We start from the raw sequence: 19,479 nt of genomic DNA, 5'->3' as shown, positions 1-19,479 counted from the left end.
ATATCTGTTAGACTCTGTTGTGAATTGTATCAAGGCTCGAAAAATTAATTCACATCTCCTTTGCTCAACTAAATAGGCTCACCCCTCTCACTGAAATGGTGCTTTTTTATTAGTTGTTGTTAATGTTTTTTTTCTGTAAAATACTTTGAGAAGCCACCTTTAAAGGCGCTATATCAAATAAAGTTCATTATTATAATATTTATTTCTGGGGTTCCTATGAGATGATGACTTGTAGGTGGTACTTGGATGCTTTGGTTGGATTAGGGGTGGTACTTGGTCCAAAAAGTTTGAGAACCACTGCTGTAGATACTTTATTGATCCCATGAGGGAAATTAATAAAGCTTATCCAGCTAGCTTTTATGTTTCACACTAAATTGCGATCTTGAAACCAAAATAATTAGAAATATGGAACACAACCGTTGTTCTCCAAGAAGGAAAGCTGTTTAACACTGACGTCACTCCTTTTTATTTAACCCAGATTGTGAAGACAACTCCACCCTATCAAAGGTAATTGTTGCACAAAAGTTGGAAAGCACACTCTGAATCCATCTGTACTGTATATTTGATTTCCGCGATCCGTTCAAGGCTGCTTGGTGCTTCGCAAGCAAGTCATTTCAGGGAAGAAACTCAGTTTAGAGAACTACTGGTGCATTTTCACTCATTGAATTTGATCTTTGTACTCTCTTTTCATTCTCAGCTATAATATTTCAAAATTACAGTTCGGATTTGTTGGAAAACTTCACAGGCATTATTAAGTTAGGACTGTACAATTGTATTTTAATATCTTGGTATATTTACCTTCATTTTAATATGGATGTAACCATAAATGTTGTACTTTTGTCGTACATTTTAACTGAGGACGCACGACGACTATTATACCTTGTGATACATGCAAGACATCTGTAAACGAAGATGTAATTACAGTCAAATTGGCAATTAACAGAAAACCACAATTGTATAATATTATTTCTCTATGTCGATGATCAGTTGAAGGATTTGAAGAAACTATATATTATTCCTCGATATCGATGATCAGTTGAAGGATTTGAAGAAACAGAAGCGATAGCAGGTGATTTTGGTTTTGAACCCATCTTTACACCTCAATAATCCATTTGTCCTCGAAAAAAGAAAAGACAGGCATGTTTTGAGTCTCATAATGATCAACTTCTCGATCCAAAGAAACATATAAATTTGATTCCTTCCGTAGTATTTGGGATTTTCTTACGAAGATCTCACGAAGTATTGCCAGGATCTATATTTAGCGTTCGGTAGTGATAACACTGCTGATATTGATTGAGTAGAAATCTATGATGTATTGACAACTTTATCTGAAGCGAGAAGTCCTAGAACGCTGCCTATGAAGTGTTAGGATTCATACCAAGATATACTTTTTGTTTTCAACCCAAAATGCTGCTATTGCATTAATCATTATATGAACTATACCAGTTTTGGTAGCTTCTCTGCATGATTTTTCAAAACTGAAACTAATTACAAAATTATTTAAGATCAACCATGACAAAAAATTATAAATCAGGACTAATATTAATATCAACTGATGTTACTACAGAAAAAAAAATTTAACTGAAATATTAATAAGACTATTTGTGATTATGTCACTTCTCTGCTTCAAGGTCAATATAAGACTCTGAAAGTAGTAAAGCAAAACTGAACTCAAAATCATATTAGGAATTCTGAGCGATATCTCCATACAGGTAATCCAACAGAACGTTGAAATATTTGAATATCATCTCTCTGTATATTGCGCTGCTTTTAACCTAGAGTAAAACTATTGGATTGAAGGAATGCTAACCGCTGGGTTAAAATGTATAGTTGTTATTTGGAGAAATCTGTAAACTCGTGATCTTATATGTTTTAAAAGACAGCACAGGAAAAAACAGTGCTGATTATTTTCCGGAGACGGAGCACTGATGACCTATCTGAGCTAATCGATAAAACCCACCCAGTGGATACTCTAGCAGAACGTCAAAGAACATTCACCTTTGTATCCAAAGAAACCACAGGAACAACATCAGGAAGCACAATCAATTCCCCTTTTAAATCTTTCCTGTAAGGTATGCTATGTGAATTCATGAAGTTAATCCTCTGATCTCTTTTGAGCACGAACAAAGTATTTCTGATGGAGCGCTCTGTTCAAAGATAAGCTATTACCCCTGCCAACGATTCGGCGTGAAGAATTAAAAGTTTCACAGACAAAAGCAGCTCACCACCACAGCCAATATTGAATGTACTGTACTTGCCGGTACACTATCATGTGCACTGCCTCAAAAGTGATCTTGGCAGATGTTGTTCCCTACATAAAGCTGAACATGCCAAAGAGAATTTTTGTTGAGAAAACAAAATATTTTTTCTGCCTTGATGTTTAGCCTGTCTTTTAGAAAGTCTATCTCTAAACACCTCCTGCAGCCTAACAAAAAGCACTTTTACTGGTCGTATTGCAGGTCTTAAAACACTAACATTTGGCAGCGGTGGGATTCGAACCCACGCCCCCAGAGAGACTGGAGCCTAAATCCAGCGCCTTAGACCACTCGGCCACACTACCTTCCTCCATGTCTGTCTTCCTCACATTCCTGGCTTGGACTGGGGGGCTTCAGCTCTTGTCGTCCGATGATATCATGACATGTGGAAGTGACTGCAACTTTATCTTCCGAGATGCTTTCAATAGCACAAATGCTACTTTCACCGGCACAAACATAGCAATAACGAAAGAGGTGGGTTTCATCCTTTGTGCTGTTTGTAGGGGCGCAACTCTACGTCGATCTACTGACTTGAAGAGCAAAAATCAAAATCCTCTGCTATTACTGTTGCTTTTTTCATAGTTTCTTTAAATCCTTCATTTGAACATAGATTTTGAAGGATATTGATGATAATACCACATAAATTGTGGTTTTCTTGTGATCGCCAATTTTTTTCAAATACCAGCCTTTTTTACAGTTCCTTGCGTGTTTCACAAGGTATAATAGCCCCCCTCGCATCCTCAGCTAACATATTTTAAAATTACAATAGATTATACAGCATGCATGTTTTCATTTATATTAAAATTAAAGTAAATATACCAGAATACATACAGTGCTAACCCAATAATTCTTGTCAGGTTCTCCAACAAATCTGCGTTGTTATTTTAACATGTTTCAGCTGAGGGTGCAACAGGAGTATAAATGAATTTTCCCGCCAGCCGTTCAAAGACCAAATTCCATGAGTGAACATTATTTTTTCAGAAGTTGCCGGTATTGGACTTTGCCGGTGGTAATGAATTATATCCACAACTGTTGTAGTAGTTCCTTCTTGAAATTCGACACGTGCAAAGCACTCGTAATATCATAGGTGTTAAAGTTCGCTGAGTCTATTTGAGTCATGGTGTGTATCCCTGCCTATCATTGGGAGACGGGTAGCTTTTTTACACTCAGATTCCAATCTTCAATGCTTTGTGTGAGAGCTTACATAACTTTCATTTTCTCACATTTTCTGACGACTGTTCCAAAGGGGCACCCTGTCAATTCCGAATACTTTTCAAAAATCTGCCAGCATGTTTGATTATTGTCATTTCATTTCGAAAAAGTTCAATATTGATCATAACTAAAGAAAATAATGATCACGAACAAAAAAGGGATAAAGATGCGAGTCGATCTTGAATCACAGCTGGGTGACACGGTCTTCTGTTCTGATATGGTTGTACGAGAAACAGGAGGAATCGCCAATCTCCTATAGAACATGAGTTGAATCAGGAGTGAGACATTTCGTATACTCGTGCATATGTCAACGCCTGACCTACATCGTAAAACTAACATTAAGTTGTCAGAGACATTCATTTATATACAAACAAGAGACAGACCAAGTAATAATTCTACATTAGTTCAGGTGGGTAAACCTGAACTAACTAACTAACTAATAAGCCTATTAATAATTCTACATTAACGTGTCCTACACTGATCAGACTAATTGACATGGTCTGATTCAGAGCCTGTGCAGTTCGTGCTAATTACAACAAGGACAGTTCTGAACCCTCATCACCGAACTGAGCACAAGTTCAGCTGTTCTCCAGTTTTGTTACGCATGGTTTTTCATTGCAATTGAGTTCAGAGCTGGAGCTGAACTCCAGACAGTACAGTGTTTTGGGTAAGTTGTTGAAATTCGCATGAGGCTGCAGACAACTTACCTAAAGTGTGTTCTATAGCTTTCAGGTGGAGTTCATTTATATAAAAGAATGTAAGTGGTATAAACGAAACAAGCCAGACGGCAGTCCAACCTACAGTATAATTTTCTGATGGAAGTCCTGACGCGTTATTCATTACGCCACTGACCCTGCTATTGTAGTGCTAAAATAAAACACGTTTTCTACATTTATATCTGTTTAAAAATCACTATCTAAAAAAGACAAAGGGTTTGTGTGTCGCGCTAAAATTCCGCTTCATTTCGAATGCAAATTAAAACCATTTTGTTCCAAGAAATCATAAATTTGTCACATCCTTCATACTACTAATAAGTATACGAATAAATACTCGGAAGAAGCCGCTCAGGTATTAGAGAGATTTAAAATCGGATCGGAGGATTTAGAGTCCAGACTGCAAACCAACAGCTGACACAGGTCTTTTATAGAACCGTTTTGATTTCCTCTACTTTGTCCCCGTGACGTCATTGTCCTGCTCACAGCCGAGCCCGACACACGTCTGGTTTCTGTCGCTGGGTGCATACCCTGCGGTCCATGCGGGTCCTGATACCCCAGTACAATGACGGGGACACTAAACTGTAAACAGGTGCCGTCCTTCGGCTGAGACGTAAAACCGAGGTCCTGTGATCATTCAGGAGAATGGTGGTGGTGGAGGGGAGTCCCCATTACCTGTAAAGCGCATTGAGTGGAGTATCCAGAACAGCGCTATATAAGTGTAAGCAATAATGATGATGATGATAATTATTATTATTATAATGTAAAATGCAATAAAAAAAATCAAACTTTGATTCAAAATAGATTAATGTAAAAACTGATAAAGCTAATGCTTTTTCAGGGCTATATCTACTTTTTTTTAAAAAAAAGCGAAGTCTGTCGCGATTGTGAGAGTTAGAGAATGTGTTCCAGCGGGTGCCTTCATATCATGAGCGTCAGTCTCGCCCGTAGCTGCGAGAAGGTTAAAAGCGCACAAGTGATCTGTAGACGATGTTCGGGGAAGAGCTAATTCTGTTTTCAGCACAGGGAGTGAGAATGAGCTCAGCCCGGCTCCCAGCAGAATCCATTCTGGTTTGGTTACTGTTAGACTGTGCGTCTGAGGCTCTTTGGATCGCAACGTAAAAAAAACAATTGCTCACATCGTGTGACTTCCACGACAGGAAGGAAAGATATCACTTTAAAAAATCAGAACTGAAGATTTGGATCCTGGGCCTCAACTTAAAAATAAACAGAGTTTAACGACAGGAAATTGATTCCAGTTGTCAGATCACGTATACGCATACCTTAGCTTTGTGCAACAACCTGAAACTTTCAGGTACCATAAATAATATTATTGCTAAACATATGCCATTCTAATCTGCAAGCGACCAGAATATAGAATACGAATTTTTGTGCTTTGGAAGCGCTGGCCTACCTGTATCAAAATATCAGATTGTGTTTCTGCAACATTTCGTGCACAGTACGCCATTTTATCTAAAACAGTCACAACGAGGGCTTTACATGCAGTCTGGGGTATTTTCCCCTTTTATATTTTTGCCACTTTATATCGAACCTGTTATACTCCCAGAAGTGCACAGTAGCTTGTACTTAATAAAAATGTACAATTCACCGCTGGTATAAACAGATGTGTGCCGTGTTTGCCTTTGTAAGCATTTGTTTAAAAAATAAGTTCACAATATGATAAAAACACAGAAAGCACAAACTTTATAATACAACGATACAAAATCAATACCAAATCATTATGCCAATTAAGTAACTATCCTTTGAAAACAGAGAACACCTTTATATCTACAAAAAACTTGACATTTGTATGTATTTTTGAATTACAAAGCAGACAGTGTAGTCCCTTAATTGAAAGATCAGATCTTGGCCAAAACAAGACAATCAAACGTGGGCTGAATTCGGAACAGGAGCCTTTGCTTAGTCGATTATTGAGCTTTTGATCAATGTCTGAATAAAACGTTTTTAACTCTTTGATTAAATTACACAAAAAGCACCTTCCTTCAAGCCGGAATCGAACCAGCGACCTAAGGATTCCCTGTTGACTCCACTACAGTCCTCCGCTTTACCAACTGAGCTATCGAAGGAATGCTGTGGCATTGCTTTCTGGCACATACTGCCCAATGAAGTAAAATGTGAAATGGGTGATTTAAATCCCACTTCGACATCAAGTTTCCAACTCGTTTCCGTAGTCTCATTTACCTTGAATTTAAGCCACGAACCAGGATTCTACTGTATAAACTTGGGCATCAATCATTCCAGGCGGAAATTGATTCCTTTTTTTTCTCGAGGGATCATATTAAACATTTCATTAGTCTCGAGAGGAGGATCACCATGAGACACAAAACAAACAGTTTCTTTCTGTCTTTATTAGAAAGTAGCGATTGTGCTACATTAATAATATTTTCGTGGAAATAAAGAAGTTGTAAATTTAAAAAATTTATATTTGAATCGAAATGTGGTTTTGAGTTAAATATTAGCGTGTTCATGTAATTAGTTTGTGTTTGTCATTACTATATATATTGCCATGTTACTAGAATTTGTAACTGAAGTTTACTAGTTGTGTTTTTTTATGATGATTAGACATTTGAATACAATATTGTATATAATGTATAATTTGAACTACATATTGTTCAGGTGTGAATAATTGTATATTTTAAGAATACATTTCTAAAACAAATCATTGGCTTTATTTACTAGTTTCTACACCTATAAAAATCTTTCTTTGATGTATAATAGACATCAAAGAAAGATGTCTATTATACATCAAAGATGAGCAGTGTGTGTCGTGTTCACAGCTGATAACTAGAAGATGTCTGGAAGAGGCAAAGGCGGAAAGGGACTCGGGAAAGGAGGTGCTAAGCGTCACCGTAAGGTTCTCCGCGACAACATCCAGGGAATCACCAAGCCCGCAATCCGCCGCCTGGCTCGCCGTGGGGGAGTGAAGCGGATCTCCAGGCTGAACTACGAGGAGACCGGCGGGGTGCTGAAGGTGTTCCTGGAGAACGTCACCTACACCGAGCACGCCAAGCACGCCAAGAGGAATACCGTCACTGCCATGGACGTGGTGTACGCGCTGAAGCGCCAGGGCCGCACCCTGTACGGCTTCGGAGGCTAAACAGGAGCGGAGCTTCACTACCGGACCCCGACGTATAAACCCAAGTGACCCAGTGACATTTGTCACTGCTGAGGTTGCTTTATGGGTCTATTTTCTATACTGTGCTGATCAATTGGAAATCAAATGGCAAAAAAGACCCGTTCCCGCACCTAAGGTCAAATATTAGGAATCAAAACTGCTTGAGTGTATGGAAGCACACAGCTTTATCAAGATTTCCAAGTGCAAGATCTTTTTATTCATAAAAGACCCTATTTATGTTGTATGAGAAATATAAATATTAATACAGAATCCTTTTTCACCAAATAAATGGGGTTCCTGACTTCAGAAAGCCTTCTAGACAAATACTAAAAGAGCAAAAATTCAATTTGGTAAATGAAATGAAAACACATACCCTACCAAACCTTGAGTACAGCCCATTCAGGATGATAATACAAAACCATTTATAATTCAACAAATAAAACCTGTCAACTGGTAATCACCACTTATCATAAAAAATAAGTAGCAATACACAGTAGGGGACTCTTGGGTGCAAGTTAAATCCATGCAAGAAGGGGTTTAGTGTTATATTTCCAAATCAGATATGCAAATGAGAGATCTCAAAGCTCCCATGGTATGGAATGGAGCTGCTCCCCTCTTCTAGTTATTCACACTGGAGTTAGGTTACATATTAGCACATTTCATCTAACAGTTGCTCCAGAAACAAAAACGTAAACAAATGATCTGGAATGTGACCACACCTATGAGAATGTAGTTCAACAGATAACTTGTAAACCTTGTCATAAGATGTTTTTTGTTCTACAAAATATACTTTATTCTGCAAAAAAAACATCTCAAAAGGAACATCTCACACATATTAACACTCCATGTAATAAAAAACAACGGCGGAACGGAGATTGATTGTCCGTTATCAATCTTTGCGAGTGGGGGCGGATTTGCGCAATTAAGAGAGTCCCTCCAAATCTACCACTTGCTATTGTCCTTTAATCTCTGTATAGGTCCCAAAGTCCATTCCAGCGCTCCCTCGCCGTGGGGAGACCCCATTTGGCGACGTGGTGCTTCGTTCCTCCTCCTGAGGTCCGCCAGGATCCTCTCCTCCAGCTCCCTCGCCCCCCACTTTATGTTGTGCCGGATGAGAGTGTTCCTCGCCTTCCACAGTCCTTGTTTTGTGAGGGACAGTAGCAGCCCCCACAGGTCCTGTGTCCCCTTGTCCAGTCTGGTGGGTGCCAGCCCCCAGCAGAATGTACTGGTAACTGAGCACTGCATCCTTTCCCAGGAGTTGCATAATGTTGTCCATTCTGCCCCACACCACCTTGGCGAAGAGGCAGCTCCAGAACACATGCTCCTGAGTCTCCTCGACAAAACACGTGTCCCGGGGGCAATGCGGATTCCTGGTTAGCGAGTGTCTGTAGAGGACCTCTCTGGTAGCCAGTCTCTTGTGCACAGCCATCCAGTTGAGGTCCTTCAGTTGGTTGTCAAGTTCTTTGGGCTGTGTCCTTTCCCAGACTTGTCTGGGAACCTGCAGCCTTTCGTCAGCGACCAAATGCCCCCTCACCTCTTTGTACAGGGCTCTGTGGTTGGTGCAGAGCTCTGGCTGTCTCTTGGCCTCGTACCTCCTGCTCCACTTGACAGCGTGGGTGTAGAACTTCGGTCGCCTCTCTGCCTTGGGCCCAGTGTTTGACCACTGGACCAAGTGCCTCATCGGGACGGAGAGCCACAGCCTGACAAAGTACTGGTACTTGTGGCCAATGGGCTCCTGCAGCGCCCGACAGAGGTTGCAGTAGAAGATGCAGTCGAGTTTCAGGGGGAAATGTGGGACATCTCGAACCCCTTCCTCGACCGGCTGACACATCCGGTTTTCGAGTGATGTACTCGTACTTGCCGCCCCAGACGAAGCCGAAGATAATCCCTTGCAGCGCTCGTCTGAGTCTGGCCGGCAGCGGGTACACCACCGCCATGTAAACCAAAGCCGGCAGGATGTCTGCTTTCAACACCATCACTTTCCCTGTGTAGGACAGCGACCGCGTTTTCCACAGACCCAGCTTCGCATTCACCTTGGCGATCCTCTTGGTCCAGTTGTTGGTCTCATTGTCCTGGCTCTGGAAGGAAACCCCCAGTATTTTGAGGGGCTCCGTGCAGAGCTTGAGATCCTCCGGCACTGTCGTCCTGTGCTTCCAGGGCTCGAAGAACTTCAGTTTTCTCTTTCGGCGGTTGAGTTTCGACCCCGAGGCTCTGGAGTATTGCTCCATGACCTGCAGGGCCCTCCTCAACCCCCTGTCCGACCTCAGGAACAGCGTTGTGTCGTCGGCGTACTGGGAGATCTTCAGGGTTTCCCCCGCGCCTCCCGGTATCTCCAGGCCGTCGATGACAGGGTCCCGTCTCACCGTCTCTGCTAAGGGCTCTTGAAGAGGAGATGATGCCCTCCCTCATGGTGTCTCCGAGTTTCCCCCGGCGGAAGATCCACTTCCACCAGATCTGCCGCCAGGGTGTCCCAGAAGCAGGTGTAGAATTCCTTGGGGAGTCCGTCCGGCCCCGGCACCTTGCCATTCTCCATGGACAAGAGCGCCGCCTTCAGCTCCTCGGCCGCGTTCGGACCCTCCAAGTCCTCCCTCACCTCCTCCGGTACTCGTGCCTTCAGCTCCTCCAGAAAAGCATCGCCTGCCTCCACCTCCGTCTGCTTTTCTGAAAAGAGCTCCGTGTAGAAAGCGGTGGCCGCTTCTACTTTGTCGCTCTCGTCCAGCACTTCCTCTCCATCTCCTCGTCTCAGGCCATGGATCACCCTCTTTTTCTGGGCTCCTCGGACCTGATTGAGTTTGTGGAGCCTCTCCTTCAGGTCCCGTGCCCGGGCTGAATTGAAGGCTCCTCCCCCGTTAGCCGAGCTGTACTCCTCCTCTAGTTGTCTCTGGAGTCGTGCAGCTTCCTTCCTCTCCCTGGCCTCCTTCCGTCTGCAGTACGTCTGCGCCAGGGTTCGGGTCCTGTCCTTCACCGACTCCCACCATTCCACCATGGAGCTGTAGCCATCTCTCAGATCGACCCAGCTCGCGTAGTCTTTACGGAACAATGCCTTGAAGTCGTCTTCCTCCAGTATCTCCCGGTTCAGCTTCCAGTACCCACGACCGAATCCCGGCAGGTTGGTGTTAGCCACCACCGTCAAGCGCTCGTGGCTGGAATACCACTCCGGGGACACCGTCGCCGATTCCAGGGAGCAGGTCGTGTGCAGAAAGATGTAGTCCATGCGGCTGCACACTCCCCGGGAGTTTTTCCATGTCGTTCCGGCGTCGTTAGGGCGGCACCGTCTGAAACCGTCTACCAGGGAGAACTGCTTGAGTAGCGACTCCAGCTCTGCCGAGCTAGCGTTGCTCCCCTTCTCCCGGTCAATGTTGAAGTCCCCGCCAAGCACCACCTGTCTGTAGGTGGTGCAGCAGCTGGCCAGGTCAGCAAACACTTCCTTCCGGATAGAGGGTTCCGTCGGAGCATAGACATTAATTGCTCTCAACTTCTGCCCCCTCCAGTCGATGTCTGCGACCAGGATCCGGCCCTGCACCACCGAGAAGGAGGAAACCAGCGTCATCTCTGGGTTTCTGAGGAGGATTCTCACTCCGGAAGAGTGGACCCCTCCTACGCTCCAGCATGATTCTCCCTTCGTCCATTCCCTGGTGAATGTCAGCTTGTCCCTTTCATCTTTCAGGTGGACCTCCTGTAAGAAACAAACTGAGAAAGACTTTGAGACCAGATCATGAAAGTCTCTTAGCCCTCTCACGTTAGTTGTTAGAAAGGTAAGTTTCACAATCATGATTAAACAAGTGAAAGTTGAACCTCCTCTCTTTGTGCTTACAGTGGAAAACTTGGGAGTCTACATCTGGGCACTGTTTAGCCTAGATGTAACTCCTCTCGTTCGGGTCCTGGGGGGAATATGCTGGGCTCCCTCCAGGTCTCGCTGGGGACTGAAAGGTAAACATGCTGGACAGGTCCAGCCCTACCATCAGTCCCAGCTCCAGGGCGGCTTCAAAGTAATCTTGTCTTCCTCGAGGATACTCTCCGCCACCGCTTCGGGAAGGCTTTTTTCTTCCCTTTCTCCAGGAGTTTCGGGGACCTCCAGTTGCTCCTGGGCCTTGGGGGAGGGGGGCTCCACTTCCTGGGCTGCCTCTTCCTGTTGTTCCTGGGCCTCAGGGGAGGGGGTTCCGACTTCCTGGGCTGCCTCTTCCTGTTGTCCCTGGGCCTCGGGGGAGGGGGTAACCTCTTCCTGGGCTGCCTCCTCCTGTTGTCCGTGGGACTCGGAGGAGGGGGGTTCCGTTTCCTGGGCTGTCACTTCCTGTCATCTTTGGGCCTCGGGGGGGGGGGTTTCCATTTCCTGGGCTGCCTCCTCCGGTTGTTCCTGGGCCTCGGGGGAAGAAAGTTCCGTTTCCTCTAGGACGAGGAAACGGTTCTCCCTTACCACTGTAGGAAAACCGGCTCAGGGACGCCAAATATGTAAGAAAACCGGCTCAGGGACGCCAAATATGTAATCATAGTGGCTCTCTGAAGGCACCAGTTCTGTAGGGTTTGGGCATTTACTGAGACAATTATTAATTGTAGCAGTAAATCACAAAGTTGATTCTTTTGATGGCTTTAGAATCCAACCATGCGACATAACTCAAACAACGCACACACACAGGTACTAATACACGAGGATACATTTATTAATACATAAAATATGCATGTAAACCTAACAGATCTTATCGAGAGGGTTATCAGAATACAAAAGATATATATTCAGTCAGTTACGAAGTGTTACACATATCAAGAGGACATACATTCAGTATATCATTCATTAAGACCGTTTCGTAAAGTGAACTTAGTTACAACTTCTACATTAGATACTCAAAACAAGAACATAACTCTTAGGAATTAAATTGATATCAACTGGTTGGGATTACAATTGAATTCTCGAGCAGTAATGCAGTGAAGTTGAATACTCATCCAATCTCTGGGGATTCAGATCTCCTGCGGGCACAAAGAAACAGTTGCAGGCTGTTGCTGTCCAATCTGCGCTCTCTGGCTCGGTGCCAGGCTGTGCTGTGCGGCTTGCGATGGTGCGCTGCAGATGCTCACTGACCGGCTAGTTAGTGTTGGCTTTAACTAGCAAAGTTTGTGCACAGGAGAAAAGATGACTGTGGGTCCCAGCAAGTCAGGAAGAGGACTGGTTCGTTCCTGATGAAGAGCTAGTTCTGAATAGTGATTCAGCTGTCCACAGTTCCGACCTGTTCACGAGGCCTGCTGCTGGTTACTCTCTGGCAACCTCCACTCTAGACTCTTAGAACAAAGGAAGGTTCTGGCACTCGGACACACTGGCCGTTCCGTGGTTGTCCGGCTGAGTCTCAGGATGGTCAGGAGGCGCTCTGCGAGAATGTCCTGCCCTTGGGAGCCTTCTGCTCCTGGGCCGTCCTGCCCTGGAATTCTCCTTTGAATTCCCTTTAGAACAGTCCACAGAATCCTCTCCAGAATCTTACTGAATCTTACTGAATCTTACTGAATCTCGTGTTGCCTGTTTTTACCTGGAGGAACTTCAGCTCATTGATTGGCTGAAAGTTCCATGGGCACCAGAGTCCCACGTGGGTTACTCGGCCCTACCAGTCCCTGATTGGTTGATCAAGGTGAGATATGAGTCACTTATTCCCGACACTTAGGAATGCAGTCCAGATGTCCAACTGGCACTCCCTAGACAGATAGGCGCCAATGGGTGACCATTGATCATGATAGCCAGGCTTAGCTAAGTGCATCCCCTTTTGGGAGCTGTCCTTATCAAAAGAAAACATCTTAAATCAGCCTGCATGAATAGTTTCTCTGTGGCTGCACCACAGAGATGAACAGAGAAATGGGGCCTCATTTGGGAAGCTCAGAAACACTTAATTCTGCCTTATTATTAAGCCTCGCCGCTACACCACTCTTTTCTTTTGTCCTTCCGAAGGTGGATCCTCTTTCCCTTCTTGCTCGGAGTTATCCAGGGCCCTTCCTCCCGTCAGCCATTTTGTCCGTCGTCCTGGCGGCCATCTTGAGGCACTGGTGCGGCTGGGGTGTGGCCTCGGCAGTTTCGGTTATCTGCGGGGGAGGTGCGGGTTCTTTGTTCTCACCTCTCTCCCTTTGTCTTGAGACCGGTTTCTGCTGGTCGGCTTCCACCACCTGCGCAAACGAAGGTTTGCTTACCTTGCATTAGTGAAGGAGGTGTCCCTCGGCACCGCATCCATCGCACTTTTTGGCTGCCCGGCAGGTTTTTGCCAGGTGCCCCTCTTTGTTACAGTTGTGACATCTGACGATGTCACACGTGTTCTCCTTGTGGCCTGACTGTCTGCACTTCTTGCAGAAATCCGGCATCCTGGGGTAGTAAAGGTACCCCCTGTTGGCTCCGATGTTGAAGCGGGCCAGGGGGTGCTGGAAACCGTCGACGCCCTCTAGGTCCTCTTTCAGGAGGACTCGGTACTGGCCTTTGCCGTACCAGACGCCGCAACTGTCCCTGATCTCCGTCGGTTTGCCCACCACAGTTACATACCTCCCTAGGTACGCTGTTACCAGTGCCATTGGTACGTAGGGGTTGTACGTGAGGATTGTGATGGTCCTCTGGTTTGTCTTCCTCATAGGCTCCGGCCTGAAATCAGAGAAACGGGGGTGCTTACCTTTTTCTCTGATCATTTTCGTTGCCTTTTCATATGAGGCGTCCGTGGCTATGTAGGCCTCCATGTATCTCTCTGCCTTGTTGTCTTGCAGGCAGTAGAGATCTCCGGCCACCAACTGCAGGATCCCTCTCAGGAAGGTAATGAAAAAGGATTTCGCAGTTGGCATCGTCTCTGTTTTCTTGGTCCAGTGGAACTGGATCAGTGTCTTCTTGTCTGCCATCTGGAAAGGAGAAAAAAGAAAAAAGGAGAGAAAGAGAGAGAGCAAGGTCCTGTGGAGAGGACGGTTTAGCTGCTAAAGGAGCAGCGAGTGAGCCCTGGACTTTGTCCTTGTGGGCAAAGCCCAGCTAGGTGCAAGCGCAGGAGGAGAGAGAGAGAGGGAGCGGATAGCGCTTCTGAGTCTCGAGGAAGAAAGCAAGCACCGCGGGCAGGCCACAAGTGCCTACTCCCAGCCAAGAGGCCAAGGAGGTGGAGCAAGAGAAAGGGGGAGGGGAGAGGAGAGAGCAGAGAGAGAGAACGTTGCTGCCGGATCCCAACCAGCTCAGCTGCTGATTGGCCTTAACCCCCTAGGCTCAACCTAGGGCGATACCAGCTCAAGCACTCTTCAGGATCTTCGATTGCCTTCTAGAACTTTGGAAAGACAAGAACTGCGGGCATGCCACTTGAACTTGATCTTAGCCAAAAGGCCGATAAAATTGGATTCCAGCTCACTGGCCCTGCAAAACTTAGTTCAAGACTTTAAACTCTCAGACACATATAGATGTATATATCCCACAACAGCAGGATATACATGGTCAGGGAGGAATAGCAGCTCCAGAATTTACTATTGCTTTGTCTCAGAGAGAGTGAAAGTTGTTGGGGTCACTCTTCAGCCTGTCTTCTTCTCAGATCATCAGGCTTTAGGGTGTAGAGTGGAACTCCAGGGCGGGACTGTCTTTGGCCCAGGCCTCTGGAAACTCAACACAAAGCTGCTAGAGAACGAGGGGGTAGTATCCCGCTACAAGGAGAAACTATCACAGTGGCTGTCCTTGCAGTGTCTGTACGGGTCAGTAAGAGAGTGGTGGGAGGAGGTGAAGGTGAGGACAAAGGCCTTTTTCATGGCTGAGGGAAGGAAGGCTGCTGCCAGACGGAGAGGAGTGCTAGCCAGGAAACAGAGGCAGCTGCAGCGTCTCTACACGATGCTGCACAGTGGCTTCGATGTGCTTGAGGATATCACCCTTTTAAAAAAGGACATCCGGAGCATAGCCGAAGAAAGCAGTCGAGGAGTGCTGTTAAGAAGCAGAGTGCAGTTCTTGGAAGAAAATGAGAAGTGTACCTGCTTCTTTTTCAGGAAAGTGGTAGGCTCCAAGTCTGTCATGGAAAGTGTAGTTGATGAGGAGGGAAGAGAGAGAACAGAGCTGAGTGCTATCCTCTCCTGCATCGAGGCCTTCTTGTCACGGACGTCCAAAGGGACTAACTGTGGGGAGCAGGAGTGCGGAAAAAGACCCATATGCGTAGCGGCGAGACGGGAAAAAGGCCCGGGCTCATTAGTGCAAAGAGTTCAGGAATGCCGTATAGAAACCTGTGCCCTCAGGGAGCGGACGTGGGGCGCCCTGGTGCTAGGCGGGTCTCAGGACATCCGAACGTCAGTGCTGAGCGAGGACAGAGTGCAAGACCCTGAAATATATAGCCCAAGGGAAAGAGAGGGAAAGGAAGGACAGCAGACCAGGAACTAGGGACAGGACAGAGAAGGACCGCCCTCTGGCTGCAGAGCGCGTGACACTTCTACTCAAGACTGTACAGCTCTACAGAGGTAAAGGATGAAGAAATTCATTTTTTTACCTCAAAGCTAGAAAACGTTTTGAGTGAAGAAGATAGGGAAGTACTTGAGGGGGATTTGACAGTAGAAGAGCTGAGAGGCTATGGAGAGCTTACAGAAGGGGAAAACTCCGGGTGCTGACAGGCTCCCTAAAGGGGCGTCTGCTTTTACTACTCGCACGAATGAAGGCAAAAAAAAAAGGCAATCGATGTGAACGAACGGCGCTTTACAGAGGAGTACTGCCTGACTGGATCGTTGATGAACGACAGAGGCCACTCCGACCTCTTCTCGGTTTTCTTCAATGACTTACTAAGGATCTTCTTCACATTCGCCCATGCAGGGGAAGCCAGTTACACCAAAGCAAACGCAGGAAAGTGCATTTCAAGCAGAGACCAGGAGGGACTTGTTTACACCGAGAGTGGGCGGAGAATGGAACAATACGCCCAGCCCTGTTGCTGGAGCCGATTCTTGATGAGCTCTTGGGCTCACTAAGAGGCCCCCGCTGGATGCTAATCTTCCTGTTGTTCTTGCAGGTCCTGCGCTGCTTTTGAGCCGACAGAGCTCGTCCTGGTCTGTCGGCACAGCCCAATTGCAAATGATCGGCTCCGCGTACAGAAGGAACGTGCGTTTGGTACAAGAGTGCACGAAGGCACCGGAAATACATTGGGAACAAATGACCGGTCGCTCAAGACCTCTGTGAAGTACAGGAGCGTGCAAAACGAGGTCTCGAACCGAGGACCTTTCGCGTGTTAGGCAAACGTGATAGCCGCTACACTACAGAAACCTGTAGGGACTGCTGCTGGTGTCTCGCTTGCGTTTCGGGCTGAGAAAGGGACGCGTCACTTTAGGCAGGGGGCGCTGGAGAGAGTGACAAAGGGCGCGATGAAACAAAATGCCGAAACCCGGGATCGAACCAGGGACCTTTAGATCTTCAGTCTAACGCTCTCCCAACTGAGCTATTTCGGCAGTGCGCAACGCCCACAGCCACCTGCTCCAGCCTTCCTGTGTTGTGGCATGAGCGCACCAAGAGTAGCGGGAGAGTGTTGCAGGAACGTCACTCAGAAGGAAAGCCACCCAGCTGCGCCCTCTGAGCTCTGTCCAGCGCATCTTCCTCGCATGGACTCCTGCCTGCGACGGGCAGGAAACAATTAGCAAGAACAGAACGACACCCCATGGGTGTCTCATGACCGCACCTTAGGTTGTGACACGTGCAGGTGTGAGGGGTTGCCGGGCTACTTTGGAGCAGAGCTTGGGCGGAGGGGGGGCGGGAAAGCAGACAAAGAGGTGACACCTCAAGGTCTGCACGATCACAGCTCTCCGCCGCCCCAGGCTTCCGCTCGATAAGCTACTGGACACACCCGCCCCTCCTCACACAGACCGTGGAAAAGCCCCCGAGTGGGAGGGCTCGCTCTTCCTCCCAGGAGCTCTTGGACACGACGCCCAGACAGGGCGCGGGGAGCCGCCGCCTGCAAACACGGCTCCAGGCAGGACTCCACTCCGCAGGAGCCGCAGAGCAGAGGAGATGAGGGCAGCTTAGCTCCTGTGCAGAGACCTGAGCTGTTGTTGCTGTGGATGCTGTCTTTTCTGCACTCGGGGTAGGAGTGAATGTTTTCCGTTCAGACGCGAAATGCTGACATGATCTCTCGGCTCCTCGGTTGTCATTTCTGCTCCGTAAAGGGATCACAGCACGCGTCGGCTTCCAGCATGCTGGGTCGGGACACGATGCCGGGGGTTGGAGAGAGCGATGTCTTCCTCGTTAGTATAGTGGCAAGTATCCCCGCCTGTCACGCGGGAGACCGGGGTTCGATTCCCCGACGGGGAGTAGCTTTTCTTTCACCTCCTTAGAGAAATGACTGCCTTTCACTTCTCTGTTTTCTTTCACAGCGTCTTGCACCTTTTCATTGCTCTCGCTTTCAGAGCCTCCGCACGGCAGTCGACTCGACATCAGGAAGCACATTGAAGTGAAAGCAGGAAGCGCTGCGACATGCACTGTGCAGATCCCGCCACACTAAGAGGTGAGTGGGTCTGTTCGATGCACAAAGAACGCTTTGAGAAGCGTCAAAGGCAAGTCATTCCGAGTTGGTCGTTTGTGTTTTCCGTTCAGACGCGAAATGCTGAAATGATCTCTCGGCTCCTCGGTTGTCATTTCTGCTCCGTAAAGGAATCACAGCACGCGTCGGCTTCCAGCACGGTGGGTCGGGACACGATGCCGGGGGTCGGAGAGAGCGATGTCTTCCTCGTTAGTATAGGACCTGTCACCTGTCCCCACCTGTCACGCGGGAGACTGGGGTGCATCAGGACGCGCCTTGAAGTGAAAGCAGGATGCGCTGTGGGGTCTGTTCGATCACAGCGCTAGGCGAATCCCTAATCCCCTTTTGTGCCTGGCGACAAAAGATGTCTGTTTCCGCCCGGTTTCGAACCGAGGACCTTTCGCGTGTGAGGCGAACGTGATAACCACTACACTACGGAAACGGTGGTAAGACGTGCCCAGCGGCCCAGCGCTGAGCTTCGCCAATGTGATTTAGCTGCTTCCAGTGCCTTTATTGGAGTGCGCTGATGGACCGTGCTCTCTCTCCAGAGACCAGCACGCCTGTCATGGACGGAGCAGGAAAGGCGGCGCCACATTCTACAGCCCTCTCCACGCAATCGACGAAATCGGGCTACTGAAGTGGAGAAAATCGCCTCTCCAGAAAGTGCAAATATCATCTTGGAGACTATAAATCCTATTGCCGAAGGTCAGCCCTGTCTACCAGAGTAACCCTCCCACAGCGATGATCAGCTCGTCTCACACGCGAGAAGTTTCGGTTGGAAACAAGCGCCCCCTCTTCTCGCACGTTTTGCACGTTCGAGTAGTTTTAATGCGGCTCTTTCGTACACGGTGCTGATCCTTTGGAAAGCAGGAGGCAAAACCGAGTCGGACCGCCTGGGTGAAAACCAGGAACCCTAACCGCTAGACTATATGGCAGCGAACAACCATGCTGTTCCCGGCATCATGCAAGCAAACTACATAAATATGAGAAAACACGCAAGAGAGTTGTCACTCAGAGTGTCGAAGGGTCGATGTATACTGGGGCTCAGTTGAAATGCAACGTCAGGACTTTTCCGAATTATGTCACACGAAGAGAGCACAGCCCTTTCCGCCCTGCCGCGTGTGTCTCGGTAACTCGCTGTGATCGTATAGTGGTCAGTACTTTGCGTTGTGGCCGCAACAACCCCGGTTCGAATCCGGGTTACGGCAGAATAGGGGCGTCCGCTTTTACTACTCGCACGAATGAAGGCAAAAAAAAGCCAATCGACGTGAACGAACGGCGCTTTACAGAGGAGTACTGCCTGACTGGATCGTTGATGAACGACAGAGGCCACTCCGACCTCTTCTCGGTTTTCTTCAATGACTTACTAAGGATCTTCTTCACATTCGCCCATGCAGGGGAAGCCAGTTACACCAAAGCAAACGCAGGAAAGTGCATTTCAAGCAGAGACCAGGAGGGACTTGTTTACACCGAGAGTGGGCGGAGAATGGAACAATGCGCCCAGCCCTGTTGCTGGAGCCGATTCTTGATGAGCTCTTGGGCTCACTAAGAGGCCCCCGCTGGATGCTAATCTTTCTGTTGTTCTTGCAGGTCCTGCGCTGCTTTTGAGCCGACAGAGCTCGACCTGGTCTGTCGGCACAGCCCAATTGCAAATGATCGGCTCCGCGTACAGAAGGAACGTGCGTTTGGTACAAGAGTGCACGAAGGCA

The 19,479-nt window shown here is 47.2% G+C and overlaps 1 protein-coding gene and 7 non-coding genes across 8 annotated transcripts; 3 read left to right on the top strand and 5 right to left on the bottom strand.

Annotated features, from left to right (window-relative positions):
* Window positions 1-2,478: 2,478 nt before the first annotated feature.
* Window positions 2,479-2,560, bottom strand: trnal-uag (transfer RNA leucine (anticodon UAG)). The gene has a single exon. It is a non-coding gene; the product is annotated as a tRNA-Leu (tRNA).
* A 3,619-nt stretch (window positions 2,561-6,179) lies between these two features.
* trnay-gua (transfer RNA tyrosine (anticodon GUA)) lies at window positions 6,180-6,267 on the bottom strand. Its single transcript is given in 2 exon segments — window positions 6,180-6,215; window positions 6,231-6,267. It is a non-coding gene; the product is annotated as a tRNA-Tyr (tRNA).
* A 725-nt stretch (window positions 6,268-6,992) lies between these two features.
* LOC138242659 (histone H4-like) lies at window positions 6,993-7,298 on the top strand. Its single transcript, XM_069198212.1, has one exon. It carries the CDS (start codon window positions 6,993-6,995, stop codon window positions 7,296-7,298), a length of 306 nt encoding a protein of 101 aa, XP_069054313.1.
* A 306-nt stretch (window positions 7,299-7,604) lies between these two features.
* Window positions 7,605-7,660, bottom strand: LOC138243862 (U7 small nuclear RNA). The gene has a single exon (XR_011192480.1). It is a non-coding gene; the product is annotated as a U7 small nuclear RNA (small nuclear RNA).
* An 8,973-nt stretch (window positions 7,661-16,633) lies between these two features.
* On the bottom strand, window positions 16,634-16,706 carry trnaf-gaa (transfer RNA phenylalanine (anticodon GAA)). The gene has a single exon. It is a non-coding gene; the product is annotated as a tRNA-Phe (tRNA).
* A 784-nt stretch (window positions 16,707-17,490) lies between these two features.
* Window positions 17,491-17,562, top strand: trnad-guc (transfer RNA aspartic acid (anticodon GUC)). The gene has a single exon. It is a non-coding gene; the product is annotated as a tRNA-Asp (tRNA).
* Window positions 17,563-18,139: 577 nt separating this feature from the next.
* Window positions 18,140-18,212, bottom strand: trnav-cac (transfer RNA valine (anticodon CAC)). Its single transcript has one exon. It is a non-coding gene; the product is annotated as a tRNA-Val (tRNA).
* A 694-nt stretch (window positions 18,213-18,906) lies between these two features.
* trnah-gug (transfer RNA histidin (anticodon GUG)) lies at window positions 18,907-18,978 on the top strand. Its single transcript has one exon. It is a non-coding gene; the product is annotated as a tRNA-His (tRNA).
* The last annotated feature ends 501 nt before the right edge of the window (window positions 18,979-19,479 follow it).

Source organism: Lepisosteus oculatus, chromosome 14, assembly GCF_040954835.1.
Source record: "Lepisosteus oculatus isolate fLepOcu1 chromosome 14, fLepOcu1.hap2, whole genome shotgun sequence".
NCBI lineage: Eukaryota > Metazoa > Chordata > Actinopteri > Semionotiformes > Lepisosteidae > Lepisosteus > Lepisosteus oculatus.
The sequence above is the reverse complement of the archived record's forward strand: the minus strand, read 5'-3'. Positions and strand labels throughout refer to the sequence as shown.

Excerpts from the sequence above, each read along its gene's own strand:
- LOC138242659 (XM_069198212.1), top strand. The coding sequence starts at position 6,993 with ATGTCTGGAAGAGGCAAAGGCGGAAAGGGACTCGGGAAAGGAGGTGCT.